Below are 19,146 nucleotides of genomic sequence, written 5' to 3' on the forward strand. Positions count from 1 at the left end.
TCCTACTTATTTTGGGATTTTTCCCATAGCATTATACTAAAGTGTGTGTTGTAGTTTTTTCCATCTTTATACATACACAGAGAACATAGCAAGGTATTTCAGGTTTTTTATTAGCACTAGTTTGGAAATCACAGCATGAGTGAATTTCCAAAAACTATTGAATTGGTCTGTTAGCTCTTCCTTTTCAGCGAATTCTACCTGTATTGCTGGTTTTCAGATTAGGGCCCTTAAATAAATTCACGTAGAAAGAGGATTGTTTTGATTTAAATTTGGTGACACCCAAGTGATTATAAAGTCAATAGGAAATGGCCTTTCTGCACTCCTAGAGTGTAGCACATGAAACCTGGACCTTGTCCATGCAAGAGGTGTGTTACACAAAGGCCCGGAACATGCACAGATGGGCTGCTGTACCTGTAGGAGCAGCCTGCTGATTAATAAGCCAATAGAAGAGATTTTGGGCTTCAGCAGGATCCAAAACCCTAAGGGTTTGGTCGAAGACCAAATGGTAAGAATATAATGAAGCATGATCAGCTGAGAGCACCACCAGGCTGTGACACAGAAGTGCCCCTTAGCTTTCCCAGATAGTCACTGGCCAAGTTAAATGTGTGCCAGAGGGGCACAGGCATGCAGGAGGTGCCAAGGATATATACAAACCCCAGACCACCTGAGTTAGGGGGTTCTGTGTCACATGCAGGGACTGTTACTACTGGCCCATTCTGGCAACCCCTTGCAGTCACCACCCCCATCCCTTGCAGTTCCTTTCATGAACACCAACAGGGTGTCTTAGACTGCCCAACTGTTACGGTATGTTCAGCTTGTCTATATGAAGGAGGGAGATCAGTAAAATACTTAGAAAACAGAGAGCAACTGTAGTAGACTAGTAAGTTTTTGCTAAATAGTAAAATACTGTCCCTTAAGTCACATAAAAGTCTTGATGACAACTTCCATGGCACTGTAAACTTGAACTAGTATCCCTTTTTAGTAATACAGCCTGAGTCGCAATATTTCAGGCTAATCCACCATATTTCAGGCTAATCCACTTGCCTCATCAGAATCTAAGCCTGCTACACCTTGACCACCTCTATCAGATTTTCCAGAATATCCTTCTCCTGTAAAGTATATATGATATTACGACCCAAAGAGTTGTTGCAATGAGGTTTTGAGTCAGATGCTCTGCGTGGGATTGACTGTCCTGCATCTTCCACTTAAAAGGGAAGTAGTTTGCAAACACTTGGTGTCCAATGTAGACCAGGATTGAATTCATTCCTGAAAGGAAGCACAGGTCATACCATCTGAAAAAGGAGGTATGGGCTTGCTTCAGAGCAAGCAGACAGAGGTGTGCCAGGCTTATAAAAGAGAGGCACCAAGACAACAGCAGCTAATGTCATTTGCTCCAAAGATGCCATGCACTGTTTACAAATACAGTCTGAGGGGTTCTCTCCCCTAAAACATTTATTGAAAAGAAATACAAATAACCTCTGTGCTAAATTGGAAATACAACCAAATCAGTATGCTGCAATTATATTAATGAGGAGAATAGTAACAGTTACTGTTTTCAGGGTGGACGAGTGCCAACCAAGCTGGTCAGATCTGCTGCCTTTACAAACAAACGCTGACTGTCCTTCAAAGCTCTGGGGTTTCTGGTAGGAGGTATGATACCCTGCTGTCACCCTGCCTATTTTCCTGTCCAGACACCAGAGACCAAAGCTGCTGAAAGGTCCCCTCTGCTGTGGCTTTGTATTCTCTACTCATGTTTGTTGTGTGCCCAGTGTGGTTAAAACCACAGTGGGATACTTTGGGAAACACGCTTATCTAAAATCACAGAGACACAACCTACACAGCTGCCCAGGGGATTTCATTTTCCACATCTTCAGAAGTGGTATTACTCTGTTGACAGCCCTTTGAGTTTCCCATTAGGTTACACAAGTCTCAGCAGTCCCTTCCAAACCAACTTCGAACAGTTGTGGTATTTTGCTTGGTACTAGGCAGCTGTTCACTGGGACCTTGACTTGAGACCAAACTGAGAACAGTCATTGGGCAATAGCAGCTTTCAGCCCTCACTTAAGGAATTGATTGTTCCTCTCTCCTAAATATCTGGCCTCAAGTGTCCCAGTTCTATGCAAATGTTCCCCTCAACTTAATCATTCTGGAATCTTTCAGGTTACCTCAGACTAAATCCCTGCTCTTTTACAGACAAGAGAAGTGCAGAAAACAAAAGGATAATATCAGTGCAGAAAGAATTAGAAGGAATATGTCTCCTGATGTGATTTTACTGACCTGGGTATAAAAATGGAGCACCTGACCACCATTTCTTGACATCCACAAGGTAATATATCAGCAATAAGAGGGTGAAGGCAAAGCAACTTGTGGTTGTCACATACGATATTGACCTACAAACATTTTCAGTAGAAAGAGTAATATTTAGAGAACTACGTGATACAGATCTCAATGTACAAAAGGTAGAACATCCTCTGAACTAAAATAGTACTTTAACAAAATCATACTAAATATTCCATCTCTTTGCTTACCATAAGTTCTTGTTTATTGGAATAAACCCTTCTTCTTTAGAACATTTTGTCAAGATAGCAGAAATAATTCCCTGAAATAGAAAGTTGGTAAAGTTTATATAATAACTGCAACATGTTTCAGAATTACTATGCATTGCATTAAAATCCATGCCTTTTAAAGAGCTACACAACCATCAGACTTACCATTACTATGCCCCATATGATGAACCGACTCATAATTTGTTTGTGCTGGTCTTTGTAGAACAAGGTAATTCTTCCTGCCTTATAAAAAGAATGCAAAAGAATAATTAATGCCCATTAATGTAAGTACATTTCAAGAGCCAGATATGTTTGCCACCAGCGAACTGTGCTAATCCATGAATGGGATTTCTATCAGCCAAGTGGCTGAAAGGTTCAGAATGAGGACTCTTTGTAAAGAATGGACACACAAGGGGAAAATACGTAAATGCAACCCAATCAGCCATAGAGGTGCACCTTTTCTCCCTTTCTTAGTGTATCAACACTGAGGAAGGGGATAAGCAACTTTATTAGGTCAACACAACGTAACTTGAGCTCCATCTCTCTCAGCAAGGATTGCATGAAGGAACAACACCAGAGCCAGCCCCAAAAGCTTCTCCACAGCACCTCATCATACCCTGACCTGCCCAGAGCACATGCTCCTTTTCATACACCACTAAGAAATGTGTCCTGATAACTCACTCCTCAGGGTCAGACTTCTGTTCCAAGCTCTGTCCCACAGATATTCCAAATCAATTTTTACCCAATGCTGTATGTGGTAACATTCCTTTCCCAGCACACAAGTTCCAGTTTGGTTCACAGCTGCTGCACAGTCAGAAAAGCCAGCAGTGCATCAAACAGTGCCATATTTTAAACAGTGGTGAGCTGTGAGCTTCTGGTGTTGGTAACACCAATGTGAACCCCTGCATCTCTTTTGTCAGGGAAGGTAAGCACACATCGATGCAAGATGGCTATCACTCCCATCAAGCAGAAAGTCAGCAAGGGGGAACAAGTACAGCTGCAACCTTTAATACCCTTACAATGAAGCTGTGAAGTCTGTGTCTCAGCCTTATTTTCCAGCATATAGAGCCAGCCTACTCCCAGCATAAGCCCAGCCTTAAAACGAAGATTTCAGGTGGCTATTTTGCAAGCTTCTTGTGTCCATCCCTTACAAAAACTGAGAAGTCTAGGTGTATCTAATGCAAGCTACTGCCATGTTAGGTTCCACTTCTCTGTCACTCACCTCAGGCTAAGTCATCGTGAAAGCATTGCACTGAAAAAGGTTTTGTTAGAACCAGTCTCAGGCTTAAGTAAAGACACCCAGTTGCCTCCCCACTTCCAGGTTTCCTTCAAATCTTCCCATTATAGAATGCAGGCAGAAAGAAAAAGAGGTACCTGCAGTCCCAAAAATGCCATAACAATGCTATTTATGGTCCCCAGGATCCCTTCTGGATCATATGGCATCGTTGTTTGGTAAGTCACCTTAGAGAGAAAACAGTTGTTACAGGGCACCCAAGCAACCAAACTCCTTTCTCTTAAACCCCCTGCACGTATCAGTCCCAAGCCCCTCCTGACATACTGCAAACCAAAAACTACTTACACCTGAAGAGGGATGCTGATACATATGCTTTTCTCCAAGAAGCAAACGGTCAATGTAACCAGCTGCTCCTCCAGTGCAGTTGGGATACTTTCCAAAGTCCCCAATGCCCCCAGGACCAATATAGCCCCTAGGACAGAGGCAAAGAGGTTGTAGCACAAAGTGTTGGTACACTACAGCTGCACAGCAGCTGGCCCACTGACTCAGTACACGAAATGCTTGATGTTTTCCTGGGCTAGAGGCACACATTGATGGCATTGCATATGATCATGGCATTGATCATATATAGCTGTACACACACCTCAGGGAGATTTTAATCCTCTTCTTTAAGTAGAAAGGAAGAATGACATCAGCTGTATAACATCTGGTACTTTAGTACCAAAATAAAGAAAGTTTTTTCACATGATGGATGCTTCCTTTAACCCTGCTGGCATAAAAGCTCTTCCCTTCATTCTTTCCCTATGGCTAATAAAATGTACCTTCTGCTCACTAGAAGAGAAAAAACCTGATACCCCACAGAAAGTTGTCCGAGTGCATGGTCTTACCTGGGACAATCTGGCACTGGTAACAAGAAGGTCAGGCAGAGCCAAATTGCTTCTAACACCAGAATGAAAAGCCACTGTGGCCAGTAGGGGAGAATATCCTGCAGAGCAGGAAATCGTCCTTCCTGGATGAGATGGAGGGAGGGGGTGTTAGCTGGCAAGTAAAAACCATGCCCTTGGGGACAACCTGTACTTCCTGGCAGGCAGTCTTTTATCCCCAGATACAGGAGGGAGATGTTGTCATTACCAAACTGGGTTCTACCAATAGACCTTTCATTTTCACAAGCAAGTTCCAGACACTTAGTTACTTGGGGCAGGGGGGGGAGAAACAAACCAAAACAAAAGCCCTTAATGTTTTTTAACTTGGAAAATGTCAAAAGGAATTTTGATTCATGAGTAGAACAAAAGCCTTTTGGGAAAACAGACTCTAGAAAGGCTAAAAAGCAGTATTACTTTCCCCTGCTGTGAAAAAACCTTGCCAAAATTAACTGGACAAAATGCAGACTACAGGATTCAGCATAGAGATGCCTGTCCCTGGGCTTCCTTGGCAGTGGAAAAGTCATCGTGTCTTGGAATGCCTCTTTCTGAGCACTATCTGAATGGATTGGTGAAATCCTTAAATATGATAAAGCTACATGTGACAAAATGCAGACTGGGACACTGAAGGGTGCACATACTCCAACATTTCTGCCAGGTCACACTGCACTACACGTCAAGTAAGATGTTACATTTTTCTCATAATTTCTCATGTGTTCTTTGTGCCCCCACAAGAGCAAAGTCTCCAAACCCCTGCTCCAGTATCAGTTCAGATCAGTTACATCTCCCCATGTAACTCACCCAGGTCCCACTATCAGCTCTTGTAAATAGGAGTTCAAGAGCAGCAACCACCAGGTATGTGAATCCCAGCCTCTGGAGCACCCCTGGAATACGCAGATTATCCCAGGACACTGGAAGACATGCAAGCAATGTGAAAGAGGAGCAGCCACAGGCTCTGTTGTAAATACAAAAGTGACCCTTCTCCAGAGAGAGCTGAGATCTACTGCACCTCCACTCTGCTATCCCAATTTTCTGTACATCATAATCCTGGGAAAGTCACTAAGACAATCAACAGTGGTTGGCACAAGAGTCTTACAGAGAGAATTGCATCAGTGCAGAACTGCACTCCACAAGATACAATCTAACTGTTGACACAGTTTTTGCAACATCCCAGCCAAGGAGGCAGGAACAAGTTACAGAAATGAGAGAGCAAGTTCCACTCACAAGGTCCAAGGCAGTAATTGGGGTTCACAACTATGATCCCCAGCAGGATTAGCACAAAAGTCCTCCAGAGGATTTTTCTAAGCACCTTCCACTTGGAACTTCCCCACCTCAGCATGGAGCCCAGTGCCAATGCTATTGATGTCCCCATGATGAACACAAACCTGGAGAACAGAGCAGATGGGAAATGGAGCTGACAGATGCCTCGTAACACGTCTGTGTAACAGCAAACACTAAAGCTGACAGAGCAGCCTGCGTTGGCCCAACAGAAATGGATGCACTGGGTGAAACTGGGCGATTTTATTTCCTCTGATTGCTAGGAATTCCCAGGCTACTGAGCTTGTGCTATGGGACATTTCTATCTTTTTCAGTGGTCAGTTGAGGTAGGGTTGGAATTGCAGCCTGCTCCTTTTCCAGGAATTCATATGCTACCAAAAAATTCCATTAGCCAAAATTAAATTAGCATCTTCAGAGAAGTAAAACACCAGCTTCAAATCTATGATTCAAATTCAGAACTGACCCACTGCTCCCATCTAGATTAGGTTCACAGTCTAAGTCCAGCTCCCTCCTCCAAGAGAAACCACAGCTGGCATAGAGAAGCATGTTAGGGACAGATGGGATAATTGCTTCCCCATAAAGCCGTTCTCTGGTTATAGGAATATTAGCTTAATCCAAAATTTACTTGGCTATTTTACCTATGGATATACACCAGCCCAGCTTCAAATCCTGCCAGATTGGCAGCTTTTAATACAGCAGCACGGCATTGAGCTTCTCAGGGATACTGCACTTCCTGGCAGGGTAGCCCTGGGCCTTGTGTGTGGGAAGAAGGAGGATGTCGGGCACCAAAACCACTTAGCTCTTCTACTGATTCATAAGGATTATGTTGTTATTTGTAGGGGCAGATTCCTATTAACTGTTTATCACAAATTCATCCCTCCAAATACATTTCCACATGGAAGCAAAGTGCACACAAATGTTCCCCTTGCAACCCTTAATATAAAGAATCGGTTGATACAAAAACTATTCCTCAGGAAAACTTACCATGGAAACACCAGATCTGCCACTGTTAATCCTACAGAGAAATACACAGGAGGACATTATTTACCTTGAACCATCCTTAAATTTAACAATATTACTGTTGATTTTCTAAAGGAATTGCAGGCTGCTAGCAATTATTCATGTCCCGAAGTCTAAAACATGTTACAAACAAAACTTACAAAGAGTTAATCATCTTGCCTCGCTGCATTTACCACTCTTCAAGAATAGGGTCAGAACTGATGCTGTGCTTTGGGAAAGATTTCAGGGATGGGATCCTTGCTATTCTCCACTAGGGCATTACAATGCTTGACTTCATCTGCATCAGCTACCAATCAAGGCACTATGTTTTTACAGCACTGAGCAACATCACCTTGACTGTGGTCATTAAACAACACAGAAAAGTTAAAGATATGAACCTGTATCACAAATGAAAAGGTTACACACAGACTGTGATGTGAAAGCACCCTGTCGCTGTGTGATGAGGAGGACCATACACTGCTTTGCCCATTAACCTAACAGGCAGATTCCCTGCTGAAGCAAACCAGCACAGCATCCCAGCCTTTGGCTGAGCAACAGCTCACTGCAGCAGCTGCAACACCAACCATTTCTAGACACTGCTGCAGTTAAAACCCAGAGTAAGTGTCTCAATTGTACTTTACCATTCCAACTCTCATGTTTGAAGAACCAGTATTTTCCTCCTCCATAGTTAACAAACACCATAATTACAAGAGAGAGCCTAAAAAGACAACAAAACCATAAAGTATCGCGTGTCAATGAAATGCATATATATGAACAAAAAGTTAAGGATTACTACTCCCACTAATGCATTTCTAACTCTGAGATCCAATTTATTTTATTTTTAAAGCAAGATTTCCAAGGTTTCCAGCTTTACCAATCAGGAGGCCGTGTTTCAAAAATCATGGGTGGTGGTGAACCAAAGCAAGCTCCTTTGCATAGCATTTTCACACTGAACACGTCGTTCTGTTCCACCCTCTGCCACAACTTCAATATTTCTTACAAAGTGTTTTGGAAAATCTGAGAATTAAAATCTTGATTAACTTCCAAGCAAAACAGACCACCTTGAACTGTCCATCTGCTATATATTGCCATGCACTGTCAAACCACCACTGGAAAAATCTCATTCCCCTTGGAAGAACTGCTTTTGAGCAAGCTCTTATGCTCACCCCCGGAACGTGTCAAGGGAATGCAGCCGCCGCCGAGAGGCTGAGCTCCACGGATGTGGGCTAGGATCACAGTTAATGGAGTCTGTTGTGTTCGGGGATCCGAGCTCCTTTGGGAACAAACCAGACACATGAAGAGCAAGTCAGCAGCTGCATCAGCTGACTAGGGAACAAAGGATAGTAAACTGCAAACTTTCACAGACACACTGTCTTTATTCTCCCTGTCTTCATTTGGTCTACTTCTAACCTCTTCCTGCTTCACCACGTTGCAATAATGTTTGCAGATGCTCCAGACTCTACCTTTGACCAGGTAGAAACAACAATGCAGTGAACTGAGCCTGTGCTTGAGACTCATCAGAGCTGGGTCCCCTCCAAATCAGCCAGAGGCTTGCCAACACTCTGAGTACTGCTTTACAACAGAGCTGAGCAGATGCAGTTGCCAACTCTCAAATAGGACCCGCCCCAACCCACCAGCACTTGTCTGACACCACAGAGAGACTGTTTCGAGAGCTCAACCAGTGAAAAATGAATCATTTTAAACACAGGAGTGGTTTCTTTGCAACTGAGTTCCCTAAACCACTCTGATCAGACCCAGTAACAGCATACAGAAGGAGACATCACTATATCCCAGTGATAGAGATGAACTGCAAGAGTTGCTGTAGAGCTCTGCTTCCAAGTCTTTTGATTTTAGACAGGTTTGGACCTCTTAGATATGAAGCCCAGACTGTGATGAACTATCTACATTCTAGTACAAAATGAGGATCACACAGAAATGTCAGTTCTAGGAGTGCCAGAGAAATTCCTGCTGTGCTGGAAGCAGACATGAAGGCTGTGATTTCCCTTACACTGACTATGTCAGAAGGGGACAGTATTTTCACCAACACATTTGCTTCAAGGGAACTAAAGAGAACACAAAGGTGTATGTTCAAGACTTGCAAGAGCTCTACAGGGAATCCACTACACTTGCATGGAAACCCAGTCTAGCACTCTCCATTGACATAAAATTGCCTATCTGACATCAACGCAAGATTTGCTCAGGGAAAGATGACACACAAGGGGAAGATGATCAGTAATAAACAAGTCCCCAGATGTCCAGATAGTGTGTGTTTCCCAGAGATGAAAAGACTACAGAATGCAAACTAAAGATACTGTGGTCACTCACGGAGTTAATCATACGATCAGTTGCTCTGGGATTCAGTTTCTTGTAAACCCAGTTTCTGACTGGATCAATTCTGAAAATGAGTAACAGTTTAAAACACAAAACAAAGTCAAAAGTACTTTATAATTAATTTCACCTTAATTAAAACTATTTACCAGCATAAATCAGAAGTTTGGACAGTTCCTATTTCTATTTTTACAGCTCACATAGGTAATACTGAGATTCAGTCGGTACCTAGGATCTCAGTTAAGTCCAGCTGTGTAAATACACTGACACAAGCTCATGTTTGGGGGTTTTATTCTCAAGTTGCTTACAGGCAAGAATGACCCACACCATTCAGTACACAGGGTAGAAAGTTGCATTTGTTACACGCACTTTGGTACCGCTGCCTTGGATTACTGATCCAGAGCTAAACAAGGAACAAGGGACACGAGGGTGTGGCAGGGCATGTGAGAGCTTACAGTGAACATCAGCTGCTCTGTGTACAAAGTAACAAGGCTGCAAGATATCCCTCAAGTGAAATCACATCACTCTGCATTTTTTGCCACATGTGCCACAACTTGCACATGGCACCTGATAGCAGAATCTGATCTGCAAGCAGGGCTACAAGTGGGACTCCAAAGCATTACCACACTGTGATACGTGGTTTTAAACTGGCACGTGCAAGGAGTAAGTACTGTTCACTTACTTCATTAGAAGGCGCCCAGCAATCAGGATAGCAAGGATCCCCATGTAAACCAGGAAAGCAAAGAGAATAGCTACATGAAAAGAGAAGAACACAACTCTGTAAATGGTCTAGCAAAACCACTGAGTGACCTGGGCTTGGCCAAGCGTGACACAAACATGACACAAAGCCCAACTCACTATCACATCACCTTCTCCATGCAGTATACATCCCCAGAGGAAAACAAAACCCCCAAACTACCCAGCACAAAGGCAGGCTAGTTTCAAAGTGCAGCTCAGTGACTCCACATCTCAGCATAAAAAAAGCAAAATAAGACTGCACTGCATCACAAGACGCTAGTAAGAAAAGAGTTGATGTGCTGCAATATGTTCTGAAGAAGAAACTAGAGGTTTAAAAACAGCCTCAACATGAAGAAGATGGCCCGAAAGGGCAATACACCAAGTTAGCAAGCATGGAGAAGTTGTCTTTACAGTTAGGAAACTGGAAGGACTGAAGAATAGTGTAATGTAAAGGAAAAGAATGGAAGAGACAGAGACAAGAGTTTGAAACAGTCCTGGAAAGGAGATGAACAAAAAAAGAAAAATGTCAGGTTTAAAATTAAAAGTGCAACAACAAACAAAAAATCCAAACACTGTGTGAATTGTTTCCCATTTTGTGAGAGAAGTAAGATAGAGGGAAGAAGAGGGAGGATTCTGTGGATATACATAAACATGCAGAGAAACAGGAACTAGTTTCTCCCTCCAGACACATACCCACTGATTTTTCTGTACTAATCCCTGCTGGAAAAAAGTTGTGGGCAGACAGTATATCATGTGAAGAGGCCTGATCCCAGTCAGGGCCTCAAGACGGGTGTATAAAACATATGGAAGCAAGATGTTGAGAAAGAAGAGGAGCAAACCCATGACATCTCTTCAGCATAGCATGAGAGGCTGCACAAGGCTCTTAGGAAGCTGATTCTGCTGGGAGACATGCAAGTTGTAGAACGAAAGGGAAAAACAGCACTACATACGGAGGTAGCTGTTGATAGGGCCTTCATTGATGATTAGGTCACAAGAAACAGTTTGGGTGCTTGTACTTAGGGTCTTTACCACAAGGGAATAATTGCCAAACTCTCCAAAATGATACTGAACCCTGCAAATGATAAAGGAAACAAAACTTGATGAGACAACACCAGTACATGTGGGTACCACGAGAGCATGTAGGCGGACTGTAAGCCTGAATGCTTTAGGAAAGGCAAGCCAAAAACTTGGACCAACACTGTGATCTAGCACAGAACTGGCCTTTTCCAAGCATTACCCTCCCCTAGCCCAACACCAATTCTTTACCACACATGCACTGCCATCATTTGTCTTCTTGAACTAGAGACTCCCTGCAAGAGAAATCAGGTGCTTGTACATGCTGCCTCGGTGAACACCTTTTCGGCGCCTGCTTGCACCTAGATCCTTTCAGCACAATTCCAAAGTACATTACTGTTACAGTAGTGGGGTGAAGACTGAGCTCTTGGTCTAAACAGCTGCGGAAAAGGAGGCGATGAGCAGGCAATAAAGAGGCACATGGCTCCAAGGGGAAAAAAACAAACCAACAAACCAAGCCAACACAAATATAGGATAGAGTTATCCATGTATTCCCTGGGGCTGGGCCACGTACTTGCAGAGATCTGTGTCACCCACAGAGCTGTTGAGCAGCAAGGTGAGTGGATGCTGCGTATCAACCATCACCGACGCCGTGCCTGGTTTTCTGAGCCTCTCGTTGCTTGGTGGGACAAACGCCAGGAACTGATACAAGCACTGTGGAAGAAGAGGGTGAAGGGAGCTCATTAGTGCCAAAGGAGAGTGAAAGGGGGTTCTACCTTGCGTGGTGGCAAAGACAAGGGAAGATGCCACGGGGCTGGAGCAGCTCCTGCTGCGGGAGTTTCCCTGCGTGCTGCTCGAAGGTAAAACCGAAGCGCAACGACCTGACCAAGGCACGGGGAGACGCCGGAGAAGCCGAGCAGCCCCGCCGCGGGCCGGGCTACCAGAAGCGGAGGTCGGGGAGGGACCCCTCGCCCGGCACAGCCCCTCACCTGGTGGCAGGAGCCGGAGCGGGCGGCGAGGTTCAGGCCCGGGGCGGGCAGCTCGTTGCGGACGAGCAGCAGCGCCTGGTCCATCCGCCCCGGCCGCCGCCACTCCGCCGCCACCGCCGCCCCGCCGCGGGGCCCGGGCGCGCCCTGCCCGTCGGGCTGCGAGAGGCCGGGCGCCATCACCAGCGCGCCCAGCGCGGCCGCCGCCGCGGCCACCAGCGCCAGCGCGGCCGCCGCCATCGCGCCGCGCTCCGCCCCGGGGCGGGGCCGCCACCGCCGCCGCCGCCACCGCCCCGCGCGGCCGCTCTTCCCGGTGTTTTCCGGGGTCAAGCGTCCCTGCCCGGGCAGCCTGCCGCTCGGGCCCGCCTGCGCGGAAAGCCGGGAGGATGGGCAGCGCGGCGAGCGTCGAGCTTGCAGCCGCCTTTAACACGTCCCGCCGCCGCGCGTGGCCTCTCGTCGTAGGCTGCAGGCTCCGGACCGCGGTGCTTGCGGGACGGCTGGGCGGCCGGCACTGAAAAAGCCGTACAGGCGTTCATCCTAGGGCTGGGAAGAGGGTCCTGCTTAGCCTCCGTCTTTCACGGAGGATGCGGAAGGCACGGTCATGGAAAAGAAACCGCATTTCGTTAGGAGAGAGTTTCTTCCCAGAGAGGTGCCATCCATCTCGCTGGCGTTACTGCTTGCGGCCGTCCTGCTCCTTAATGCCCTTCTCTACCTGTACCTCAACAAGTTTTACAACTCTCTGGGACGTGTCGAAACGGACCCCGGCCTCTGCCCTTTTGGGCATTTCAAATTCGGAGCGGTGAAGAATTGTTCCCCGTGGCTTTCCTGCGAGGCCATAAATAGGGAAGTCAGGAAACTCAAGTGTGTTGGTGAAGGTGCTGTGAAAAAGGTGAGTTTGGATTTCCTTTCTTCTCTCCTCTGGATAAAGAGCTTTCACAGTTTGCTGGCTAATTAATGCCAGCACTGCTGTTACGATTATCCTCTCAGCAGGTAATTACTGTAGGCATCCAGGATCATATGGCTACTGATAAGATGAACACAACAGGCACAAGAGCATGACTCGGGCCACCTCTCTGACACCAAATGACATCCAGCTACACAAGCAAAATCACAGATTGGTACAGTCATGGCAGAGTAAGACTGGCTGTTTGGGTGATATAAAATAACTTAATTCATCTGCATTGTTCATTCCAAAGAAAACTTAGGAAACCATGATGTAATTATGACATCAGAAAGGGCTTGCTGTGACAGGTACATGGCTCTACCTAAAGCTGACTGTGCCTGGTGACTGTAATTCGCAGTTGTGACTAACCAGTCACAGGAAGAGGTCAGCAGGAGCTGGTAGCAGTTCATAGAAGAAGGCTCTCCATGTGTCTTACGTGTCTCTTGTGTGTTCTCAGGTCTTCCTTTCTGAGTGGAAGGAAAAGAAAGTGGTCCTTTCACAGCTCACCAACTCAGAGCTGAAGGAGGACTTTCTCCATGGACTGAAGATGCTGAAAGCCCTTCAGAGCAAGTATGTTGTCCGGCTGCTTGGCTACTGTGAGCAGCAGTTCACAATCCTCACCGAGTACCATCCTCTTGGCTCACTGAGAGGCCTGAATGAAACTCTCCACATTCCCAAATACAAGGGCATGAACACCTGGCATCGCAGGCTGATGCTTGCTATAGACTACGTGAGCATCATTCGGTACCTGCACAGCAGCCCTCTCGGTACCTTAGTGATGTGTGACTCAAATGACCTGGATAAGGTTCTCTCCCAGTATCTCCTAACAAGTGACTTTCACATTCTGGTGAATGATTTGGATGCTTTGCCTCTTGTGAACAGGAGTGCTGGCAGGCTGGTGAAGTGTGGTCACCGGGAGCTCCGGGGTGAGTTTGTAGCTCCTGAGCAGCGTTGGCCCTATGGAGAAAATGTGCCATTCGAAGATGACCTCATGCCTCCCTATGATGAGAAAACAGACATCTGGAAAATCCCAGATGTCTCAAATTTTTTCTTGGGCCATGTTGAAGGAAGTGACATTGTACGCCTGCATTTGTTTGACGTCCATGCAGCGTGTAAGAAGAAGGACCCGGCAGAACGGCCCTCTGCCCAAGAGGTCTTAGACACCTACAGGAAAGTTTTAACTCTGCTTATTCGGGAGGCAGCCATGCCAGGTACTAGAGAAATGTTATAGTGAATCATGAGGCAAACAACTTTCTGAAGATGATGTCCTTCCTATTTGTGTAGCGTGCCTGAAGGGTAAAACGTCTGTCCCCAAAACTGAGAAGAAAAGAACAACTGAACTTGTACATCTTGATTAAAAAAAAAAAATTCCCCCAATCTGAGAGCTGTGCAAGCTTTCCATTGGCATGTTTAATCTACCATTGGAAGAGGAGGAGGGAGAGAAATGAAGTTGTGTGGGTGCAGGGGAAATTTGTTCCTTAAGAAATGATAGATTTTCTTTTGCAACATTTACGCAAAAAAGATCTTAAAAATGACAGAAAAACAGCTAAAAAATATTGGTCTACCTTAACTTGTTGGCAGAGGACTGGAGAGCAGAGACCCCCCCCCCCTCCCCCCCACAAGCTTTGTGCTGATTCCTGTGGCTTTGGCCTGTGTTGTATCCACAAAGCCCTCATCTACTTTCCCATGGAGTAAAAGCAGTGGTCACTCAGAAAGTAGTACCCCAGTTCACTTCAGATTTTGGTGAGCCCCAGTGGCAGTCTCTCCCTGCTGGATGGGGCATAGGTTGTTTTTGGAGCCATGCAGCCGTTGCTCTGTATCCCATACCAGCAAGTGGGTGGCCACTTTTGGAAGCAAGAAGATGCTGCAGATCCTGAAGAGTCAGCTTACAGACACAGGTTCTTGGTTTTCCAGCCTTTGTCCCGTGGTATTCTTAGATGGGCTCTTTAGAGAGAAGCTGTAGAATGTGAGTCTCTTGCTCTTCTTTAATCCACAGAAATGCTGAACACTTTGGAAGAGGGCTGAAGTGTGTCTTTTTTTTTCATTCGCTTATCCTTGCTCGGTGCCATCATGACTCAATGGAAAGAACAAGGAACTGAAAGAGAATGTGACTTCCACAGCAATGAGCATTAAACACAAGCCTTGGAAAAGAAAACTCCTGTATTCAGAGCATACAACTCTATTGGGTCTGAATTCAAAGTCCAGTAAGCATAAAGGAAGGCTGCTAAAAAATAGCCTTGTTCGGTGTGTTAGGAAAAAGCTTGTGGTACCTACATGGGTGTAGCAGCCTGGTACCAACAGCTGGAGAGGAAGAATAATGATGCCTTAGTCCAGCAGTAGGCTCAGTTTGGTGGGACTGGGATGTAGTTGTTCTCTTGGTGAAAAAACGGGAATAATATGAATGAAAAACATGGACTCCACCATTGTCCACCTGAGGACTTTCTGTGCTGTGGACTAAATCTTTGAAAGGCCTAAGAGACAGCTTCCATGTTTTGACTTTAGAGGTGATTTCTAAGCAGAGTACACCGCCCTTTTTGCTGAAGAGTTTGGTTCTGTTCTTTTCTGTGCTGCAATTCCTCTTCACCTAAACAAGCCATGTTATGACTGCACTGAGATCATGCAGTCAATTCATATATATAATGTTCAAATCCTGGTATTAGAATTTTATTACAAATGGGAAAACTTTCCTGCAAATTAGTAAATTCATACCTGATACCATACAATGGCACCAGGAGCCCTTTAAAAGCTGCTAATTATGGCTTTCCTTTCCCTCTGGGCAGTCTGTTTTCTTAAATTAGATTACTTTTGCCATTTTTCACTTGTCCAGTCCTTCCTTGCAGCTTTCCTGCCCAGATTTTCAGGAGACAATCTCAGAAATCAGGGTCTTCAAAAGAGACCAGTGATTTTGGATGCTTCAGCTTTGTTTTGGACTTTGACTTGAAACACCTAAAAGAAGCCTGGAGAAAAAGAATGGTCTGTTGTAAATGTTTGTAAATGTAAATGTTCATCCAGCCCATGAACTCTTGACTTGTTATTATTAGGGTTAGAGTTCTACAGTTCCAGCATGAGTACAGGATGTGCAACAGTTGAGAAAGTCTCCTGTTACAGCTCCTTGAAGCCAGGGATAAGGCTTTAAAGGGCCAAGAATCAAATCTTTTGCGTGTTCCCCCCACAATAATTTGTTACCTTTTGTTAACCATCATGAAAGGAAAATCAGCATCTGATGGCTGTGAATAACCATCACATGAGGGATTTTTTATGAGTGTAGCAAGGACAGACAAGAAGAACCTGACAAACATCTTGTGCTGGTCTGCTGGGATTCTTGCTCTGTTGTGTACTGTTGCACCTTGCAAACAGCCATATTAATTTCACAGAGTGGAAAAAATGAAAAATTCTGGTTTTGAATAATTATCTTGCCATTGAGACGACTCTCTCTGTTCCTGGATGAAATAGTTATAAATTTTTTTAAGAGAAGGTGTCTTCCTAAACATTCACCCTGAGCAGTGGGTTCTCCTTGTCTCTTTCCCATTCCCTCTCCTTCAGCTTGTGTGTTGTCCAGCGTTGTATTTCAACAGGAATAAATCAGATTTGTTCTGAATACAGCATCATGGAGCTGCAGTTTCTTTTTTGGGATGTTGTTTCTGTCTATGAGGAAACACTAGATGGCAGCACGAAGGTCAGTTTAGCATTAGTTATTAGCACCTGCCTCTTAAGCCCAAACATAGCCGAAATCTGGCCTTGCAGCGAGTGTTTTCCTAGCAAACTTCTGTAAACCCCTTAAGGATCTCGTTGTTTGTATTAGTGAGTCTGAAGGAACAAGACAGGTAGATATAGGGGCTGACCTATTAACCACACATGCCACTTCCCCTTTAACTTGCCCATGGTATTTGTGTACTTTACTGTCCATTTCTATCTCAATCTGGTGACACCAAAACCAAGTTTGTGTGTCACCTCCTTCCAATCTTTCAGTAAAATCAGATGTTTGTACCCTATACATCTTTTTGTTCTTCCCTGCTAACTCCCATCTGCATTCTCATGATCACATGAATCCAGTCCTTCCCACATTTCCAGCTTCTTTTCCCTTAGAGGGAAGAGCTAAGGCATCACAGAGAGGGGAAAAAGAGGCAGGACAGTCCTCCATGCAGTATTCTCCCCTCCTTCCAATTCTCTTTTCTGGGAATTTCAGTCTTTACCACCAATCACCGCCTTTGATAAACATCCAGGGACTTTGCTGCCTCAGTACAAGCAGCTCTTGTAAGTCTAGTGGAAAACATCAAAAGACGAAGGGCAGGAAGACGCCTGTTCACAGCTGGGAGCCTGCAAGTCCCTCTCTGCTCGCCCACTCCCCAGCCAGCTCTAGACCACTGCCACAGCTCTGCCTAACCTCAACAACAGCTGCTCGTTCTTATCTCAAGGTCGGATCAAGTGTCCCACATTCCCTGTCCTTTCCCACAAAAGATGCTTCCCTGGAGATGGTCACTGCCATGTTTCTTATTGTATTACTGTTCTTCCATCCCAAAAGTCCAGTCAAAGATACTGCACAAAGATGCAGGTCACACAAGGAGAAGGACAGCTACTAGTGCTTATCTCCTTCAGAAAACTTCAGAGGAGGTTCCCCAAACCACCCCAGGTACTCAGTGCTGAGGCAGATATGATCCCAGTCATTCCATTTTGTTTGCTGTCATCATCAAGATGAAGGCCCTGGGTCTGGCTGCTTCCGAAGGGACAGGACAACCCTTTTGCTGAGGTCAGTGTAACCACCTTACCCTTCCCTTTTGGGCAATGCCTCCTCTGCCATCCCTGCAGCAGTCCCACAGCATATTTCACCCACCCCCACCCATCCAGCAGCTAGACAAAGAATCAAAGCAGAAACTGTCTCCCAGACTCAAGAAATAGCACCTGATTCCCAGACTGAACTCTCCTGGGACACTGCTCTTCTAGCAGCAGAGGAGACCAGGAGACCTCGGGCATGCTCGCTGAGCCTGCTGATAGTCTGGCGGCGGGTGTCAGCTGGGTCAGGGCCCAGTGCTGGTACGGTACCCTCTATCCTTGGCCAAATGCTGTTGCCAAAACAATTTCCCACTAACATTTAGCTCTTACCAGGTAGGTTTGTACCACAGGTTAGAGAATGGAAACCGCCTGTCTCAGAGCAGAATCCCAGATTCAGTTCCAACCCACTGCTCCTTTCATTTTCTCCTCGGAGCCATCCAAAGAATAGCACTGCCAAGGTTGTGCTGTTTTCCTTAACAAACTGCTGCTGCACGCTTCTGGGGGGGTCAAGTCTGATGGAGCATTTCCCGCTTTGCGCTATGGATTTCAGATTACATCCTAAAAGCATTCCTACAACACTAAATCCTGTGCAGGTGAGCAGCCTGTATGGCAACTCATCTGTATGTTTGACACCATCAAACGCAAAAAGTAGCATAGGAATATCTGCACCAGCTGTTATGTAGGTCTGGGTAATCGCAGAGAAAATGAAATGGACACGATGTATTTAATTGAACATTTGTTTGATCTTTTTTTTCTTTTTTGAAGGATAGTTTGAAAATCTATGTTACTCTGTATTTAATAAAGTGGTAACTTTTAAATGTATCAGAAGTTTAGCATACCACACAAACATTTTGAAATTCTGTCACAAGCTCTAAAATAATATTTTCCTTTGGTGCCACATAAACAAAACATCAGATCATTATCTTTGTGAAACAGAGGCAGTGTTGTTTGCCAAATATAATTTGTGAGCTATTTGGCAGAATATGCAACTGTAAACCGATTCTATCATTATGACTGTAATGTCTTACCAACAGTCAAGAGACCCTGGGAACAAGAAAAAAGTGGTTCTCAAGTTCTTCTAGCATGATATAATGTGTATATTTGTAGAGTCCAACCAAATAAATTATATCCTAGATGGTACTTTTAAAAAAGAAAAAGGATTTTGTGGTTTTATTTTAATTGAGGCACTGTATACTTGAGATGACCACATGATTTTCAATAATTGTCAGTCTCTGTTCAGAAGTCTATAATCCAGTATTTATCAGGATTAAATGGTGAATATATTTACATTACAGTGATATTTATGTCTCAGCAATTTTTGCTTCTGTTTAGCTCTGAGTAACTCAAAAATCCATTAAAAATTATATATTTATATATAGACACATACACA

General features: G+C 44.9%; 2 protein-coding genes across 2 annotated transcripts; one reads left to right on the forward strand and one right to left on the reverse strand.

The window, feature by feature from the left end:
- Positions 1-89: 89 nt before the first annotated feature.
- HGSNAT (heparan-alpha-glucosaminide N-acetyltransferase) lies at positions 90-12,283 on the reverse strand. Its single transcript, XM_039551575.1, has 17 exons — positions 12,047-12,283; positions 11,632-11,771; positions 10,994-11,115; positions 9,988-10,057; positions 9,303-9,372; positions 8,144-8,250; positions 7,619-7,695; positions 6,963-6,993; positions 5,925-6,085; positions 5,502-5,611; positions 4,668-4,789; positions 4,126-4,252; positions 3,921-4,007; positions 2,712-2,789; positions 2,529-2,599; positions 2,278-2,390; positions 90-1,266 (listed from the first exon to the last, which is right to left on the reverse strand). Exons 1-17 carry the CDS (start codon positions 12,281-12,283, stop codon positions 1,085-1,087), a joined length of 1,905 nt encoding a protein of 634 aa, XP_039407509.1. The 3' UTR covers positions 90-1,084.
- A 34-nt stretch (positions 12,284-12,317) lies between these two features.
- Positions 12,318-16,591, forward strand: POMK (protein O-mannose kinase). The gene is made up of 2 exons (XM_010411740.3): positions 12,318-12,932; positions 13,444-16,591. The coding sequence occupies exons 1-2, from the start codon at positions 12,645-12,647 to the stop codon at positions 14,215-14,217; spliced, it is 1,062 nt and encodes a 353-aa protein (XP_010410042.1). The 5' UTR covers positions 12,318-12,644; the 3' UTR covers positions 14,218-16,591.
- The last annotated feature ends 2,555 nt before the right edge of the window (positions 16,592-19,146 follow it).

This window comes from Corvus cornix, chromosome 4, assembly GCF_000738735.6.
Source record: "Corvus cornix cornix isolate S_Up_H32 chromosome 4, ASM73873v5, whole genome shotgun sequence".
NCBI classification, from domain to species: Eukaryota; Metazoa; Chordata; class Aves; order Passeriformes; family Corvidae; genus Corvus; species Corvus cornix.